At 43.7% G+C, this 6,000-nt stretch overlaps 1 protein-coding gene across 2 annotated transcripts in view; it reads left to right on the top strand.

The window, feature by feature from the left end:
* Positions 1-404: 404 nt before the first annotated feature.
* Positions 405-6,000, top strand: part of GDA (guanine deaminase) — a 29,758-nt gene continuing 24,162 nt past the window's right edge. The window contains exons 1-2 of one of the 2 annotated variants that reach the window (XM_059873111.1): positions 405-617; positions 5,613-5,701. In XM_059873111.1, the coding sequence (XP_059729094.1) occupies positions 495-617; positions 5,613-5,701 (212 nt within the window). In that variant the 5' untranslated portion in view covers positions 405-494. Of the gene's footprint in view, positions 618-734; positions 965-5,612; positions 5,702-6,000 lie in introns of those variants that run through there. The other variant, XM_059873113.1, reaches the window with a different exon arrangement.

Below are 6,000 nucleotides of genomic sequence, written 5' to 3'. Positions count from 1 at the left end.
CATTTGAAGGTCTTAAGAGGTCTTTTCCAACCTACAAGTCCTATTGTAAATTAAGCTTCTTCAAGTGGTCACAACCCGCAGCAGGTTGGTTGCAAAATTGAGTTGCCAGAGAATCGGTAAAACACTTCCAGACACATTGTAGAATCTCTCACCGCTTCCCAGCGAGAAACTGGGACCCCAAAACCCACCGGGCATCTCTCCTGTCGTTCGCTCCTCTTGTACGGGGGAAAACACATCCCCGGGATGGGGGCATCGGCGGCGGGAAGGCCGAGGCTCCGGGGCACACCGCCGTCCGCCGCCCGCCCGGGGAAGGCGAAGGGTGCAGCGGCCGCCCGCCCTCCTTGCGCCGCAACCACTCCCCGTAAAGAAAGTCACCAGGGGGTGGGGAAATGGTGACAGCTCCAGGAAGCCGCCGACGGCACCGAGAGACTCCGAGGGAAGGCAGCCCGCTGGGTGGTAGCTCCCAGCCCGCGCCCGCCGAGCCCGCCGCCGCCATGAGCTCCGCGCAGCGCCCGCCGCTCGCCCACGTCTTCAAGGGGACCTTCGTGCACTCCAGCGCCTCCGCCCCCATGGAGATCCTCCACGGACACCTTCTGGGGGTGGACGATAACGGGACAGTGAGTGGGGGGCTCGGGCGGGGTGTCGCGGACGCCGGCGCGGTGTGGGCGGCGGGGGAGATGCCCGGCAGCCGCTCGGCGGGGCGGCCGTGCCGGGAGCCCGCTCTGCCGCAGGCTCCGCCGGGGCGCTGGGAGTGACCCTTGCCGGCCCCGAGTCCGCGTCCCGGGGTGGCGAGAGGCAGGGCCGGCTCCGCCGGTCTGTGGAGAGAAAGCGGAACATTTTCGCACTCCTGTCTGTCGGGGCAGGAGCCGCGGAGAAGGAATTTCGCACTTGCGGGAGCTGGAGTTGACCGGGATGGAGCGTCCCCTCGGCGCGAGTCTGCAGTTGGCATAAATCTGCCTTTGAGGTGTGCTGAGTGTTCCCGGAACAGCAGCGTTCCTAGACCTGGCATTCTTTCAGATTCTCTGTTTTCTTTCAGTTTCACAAGCTGTTTTATTGTTCTCAGGGTGTCTAAACAGTGATAGTGAAAATAGCTGTCTACCCACTGCACAGCAGTCTAAATGAGGCTTTTCTTGTCTTCTTGTCACAAAAATCCCCCCCAGGGCATATACACATAAAGAGTTAGAAAGATGGTGATGTTGGGCATTTCAGTAATATGAACCAAGCTTAAAACAAGCATTGCACTTACTAGTAATGTAGGAAAGAGTCTGGCCGGGAAGCAATGTCATTTCCTTCACCCTTATCACACTTGAAACTCAGTTTCATAGTGCAGGTTGTGCAAGTAGATTGGTGATTTCTTGTAAGCTCAATAACATATGGTCACCCTATGTGAAATCTAAAAAAGTAGTTTTCTTTCTTGTGGCTAAATAGCAGGCTTCAGTGTGTTAGGCTTCAATAACATTTGAAATATGTGCAGAACACCATGTGAGCCCTAACAGTGCATTTTCTCTATTCACACTGGTCCATGAGGGCCTGTTTCAAGACAGCCCTTTTGTAGCTGTTGAGGAGTCTGGTGCAAGGTGTATTGAAGTCTGTGAGGACTTGTATTTTGATGAACAGGAGGGAGTAAAAGCTTGCATAATTATGTATTGGCTGGTGTTCACTAAAACAATAGATCTAAATGAAAAAAGGTTTGGCTGGTGTAAATCAGGTGCACAAGGCAGAAATTTATACCCCATCCCACTCTCTTTAATGTCGGTTTCTGGAAAAGTGTCTCTACACAGCATCCATATGAAATCAAGATTTTTTAGTGATTTTCTTGAAAAAGAGGTTTATTAGTAAGCTACACCTAGGGATCTGTGCTCTCACTTACTCTCTCCTTTTCCTAGGAGAGGAAGGATTCACAGTATACTGTTTTCCTCGCATAAATTGGCAGAAGTTTTTTTTGGGGTTTTTTTAAATCCATTAAAACACTACCTTCCTAAAGTAAAATTCCCACCAGAATCCAGTGACAAGAGCTTTTATTTATTCTCTTTTTATTACAAACTCTTGACATTTTAATATTCCAGGGGCTGATACAGTGAGTATCCCATTTGCTCTCTTTTCTCTCTATTACTCATAATGTAGCCTCATGCAGAGCAACCCCTGGAATCACAGAAGAGTTGAATTTTCAAGAAAGACATAGTGTTTAGAAAATTACTTACCTTTATTTTTCAAATTTACACCAAAACTTCTTCTGTTTTCCTCCCAAAGATGTAAATTTAACTAAATAGGTATCCTTCTTTTGCCTCATGTTGCTGATTCCATCATGGAAAAATTTTGCATGGTCTCTCACACTGCATGTCAGAGAGCTTATATGAACAACTGGGTTCTGTTTTGCAGTGTGAATCCCTGCATTTTACATCCAAGGGATGTAAAATGTCAACTCTCTGCTTTGCCCCAGATGAAAACAATGTTTTATGAAAAAAAACCATCGCTTTTGGATATAAAAGCCCAGTTTATCATCAAATTAGCAAAGTAAGGGCCATGTTTAACTGAGTGGTTTGCAGAGCAGTGTAGTGTCTCCCTTGAGGAAAAGCAAAAAGAAAGACCAGCATTCCTCAGGGGAAGGAAACTGTACATAGGTGCAAAATGTGAGTTGTTATTGAAATGTTGGTGTAGTTATCCTAGGTGAGTAGAATATTAAGTAAACAGAAAAAAATGTTAAGCTAAAAGCCCTTGTGGAAATCATGAAAAGAGCAAGAGTTGTGGAATAAGGATTTTAAGCGTAAGGTTTGATTTCAGCCTGTTGGGACAGTGAGTGGACAAGTGTACTTGTCAGCAAGGAGGAAGATACCATCCATCTGGAGTTCCCCTTTCTCAGCAGGCTGGGCAGTTCCTGTAGCAGCTGGCTGTTGCAAGTGTTCTTGTCTCTCATTTAGCCTCACATTCAAGTTTTGGGAACTTGGCAAACAATAGGCATCATTTAATAACTGTGGGAACAGGGAGGGAGGAGAGCATGTGGGAGGGGAAAGAGGGATAGACCCCTTCTCATGTTCACCTCTGAATGTCATAGCCAGGCACTGTTGGATCCAAGCAAACCATGTTCCTTCAGCTGGTATAATTCACTTTCCATTTTGTTGTTAGTAAAACATTTGCACTGTGGTGCTTGAAGGCACTCAGTGTTTGTTACATCAGGGTTGGTGTTCGGTTTAGTTGACCAGCTATGCTTTAATGGAAGAGCTTTGGGCATCACTTTGGCTATACAAAAGGCCTGAGTGAGTCACAAGTGTTGGGAGAGCTTTACCCCTGATCTTTGGATTCTTTAGCCCTATTACCCAAGTAACATGAGAGAACTTATGAAGTCTTTGGACAATGGGGTTAGGAACCACTAATTCTGTGTTTTGTGATATACCTTTCCCAAAGTGCCAGTTATTCTCCTTGACTCCCATCTTTAAAGCTGAAGTTCTTAGTCTTGTGCACTTCTCTAGACTGAGAATTTCTTCTTGCTTCTACAGTGTTGAGGTGCAGAACTGATTTAAAGAACTGTGCATCCAGTTGGTTACCTTGAATGCACAAGCAGATACTGGACCAAATATCCAAGCATAGGATCTTGAAGAGTTTAAAGGATACAGCATTAGAAATGCATCCTAAAGCAATGGGGAACAACTCTTTGCTGACAAAGGAATTTCATTGGGAAGTTTGTTTGAAAAAGATGTAGATGTCTTGTTGATTTACCATAATGGACCAGGTGTCAGGTTTAGAATTGATTTAATGTATCCAGCTCCCTTGAAGCATATTTTCTTCATTTTTCCATGATTTAGGTATTTTATTTTTCTGCACCCTAAGAGTACATAACAGCCACTGCTTTTCCATAGCAACGCCTGTTTCCAGAATTTGTCATCTGGTGTTTCATGTTTTTCTCTCTCTTTTTTTCCCTCCCTCTTCACCCTTCTCCCCCCCAGCAGCTCTAGCATTGCTCATTCTGCATCCATTTTGTCTTCAATGTCTGAATGACATTTTCTTTATTGCACATCAGATATTTCAGTAGGTCTGTATTCCAAGCCTTCTGCAGTTAAATTAAGTTGGATGTATTCCTCTTTGCATGGAGGACAATACTGATTCTTGTCAACTATTAATGGAATACTACAATATCACAATTTTTGCTACTGTGGTATTTATTTATATGGCATTATTTTAATATTTTTACTGACTGAAAATGTAAAATGTCTGCTCTTTAAACAATATAAATCATACCAGCCAGTTTACAAGACTAGGCAGCCAATAACTTCTTGTCTACAGTTTAGCATCATTTATGGTTTAGCAGCTTTGCTTATTTTTGTCTATGGGAAAACCAGAAAACGGTGAATTTCTATGCAAAAGAAGCATACACATAAAAAATAGTATGCAAGTAAGTGCTAAACAATGCCTTTTTCAGTCCTCTTGCTCTTCCTCTTAAGTTTCTTCCTATTGCCATTTTACAAGTATTAAGTTTTGCCTTTTTTAATATGGTTTTGTTTTTCTTTTTAACTGATGCCCTAGAAACTGCTGTCATGAGAGTGATACAAGTCCTCAGTGTGGACATCATCCCAGGAGCAGAAGGGAACCGATAGCAGGAAGAGTATTCCCTTGAAATTAGGGGAACGAGCTCTTATACCAAGGGAGTTACAAGACTGTGAATTAGTTTCTGGCAGAGGCTGTGGTTAGACGCAGGAATTTCTGTAAGTTCAGATAGGCAGTCTTTGGCCAGGGGAGACTTTCAAGTCCTCTAAATTGTCAAGGGATGAGGAAACTTGGATCCTACGTGGAGCCTGTAGTGGGCATTGCAGTTCCTAGGCTCCACAGTCTCTGTTTCCTGGGGAGCTGTCATGCCTATTAGTGATAGACCAGAGAATCAAAGAGTTGAGAATTCAGCTGCTAAGAGTCATCTTGTAGATTAAAATACCATGGAAGTTAAAAATAAACAGGAAAAGTGTTGAAATACTGACTAGGCAACAGCAACTCATCATCAGTAGAGTCTGTGTTCTTTAGGAGTCAAATGGGGTTGAGTTTGGCTCCAGATTGTAGGGTTTTATTTTGAAATAAACAAAGATCTCAGCATCCCTTTAGCCCATTCTGTAAAATGAAAATATTATCCACATTTGCCCCTTCAATTTATTTTCTCATTGTAGACACTGAAAAGATTAAAAAAGACCAACACAAGCAGAAAACTAGAAAATCCTTAGCTTGATGTCAGTCAGTCATAGGCACAACAGGTAATTTGACCCCTCTGATTGTGAATACTGTACCTGGGTTCCTGTAAGGCTGCTGTACAACTCCTCACAAGTGACTGTACTGCTAGCATGATGTTACCTTATGGACACTAAGGTCTGTGCTGTTCTGCCTGTGGATTACCTGAGAAGGAATTAATTGTTTCATTACAAGTTACAAGGTGGGTGTGGTTATTCATTGGACTATGAGAAGGTATTTCAAAATCATGCTTGATAGTCAGGAAGAACAAGTGTCTCAGTGCAAACCTAACACCTCTGTAGTAAGTGTGTAAAGTTGGTTTTAAGATATAACTTCTTTTGCCTTCACATAAAGCTGATGTGGGATGCATATTTAAGGTACTTAACTGTGTTTTCTCTTTTTTTTAGATTGTGTTTGTGGAACAAGCTGATCAGCTAGAGCAACTGGCTAAGACATGGGGGTTCAAAACATCTGACATAAGACAACTGAGCAAACAGTATGTGTTTTGTTAAGATTAACTACAGCAAAAGCAGTTTGTTCTCTGAGTGAGGTAAAGCAAATCTTTGGAATACATTTTGACAGGGAGCACGTTGAACCCATAGGATGCCCATACATTTAATAGCCAAAATTCCATTTCAGTGCAGTGAGAGCTCTTTACCCAAAGCTCCCTGTGTTCTGGATGCAACTCGGGCAGTCCATGTTCTTTTTGCTTTCCTTGTTTTGGGATTGCAGACATGGCTGAATTGTGCTGGCTGACGTCTGCTGCTCAGAGCAGAATGCCATATTTAATTTTCA

This window comes from Haemorhous mexicanus, chromosome Z (assembly GCF_027477595.1).
Source record: "Haemorhous mexicanus isolate bHaeMex1 chromosome Z, bHaeMex1.pri, whole genome shotgun sequence".
Lineage (NCBI taxonomy): Eukaryota > Metazoa > Chordata > Aves > Passeriformes > Fringillidae > Haemorhous > Haemorhous mexicanus.
The sequence above is the reverse complement of the archived record's forward strand: the minus strand, read 5'-3'. Positions and strand labels throughout refer to the sequence as shown.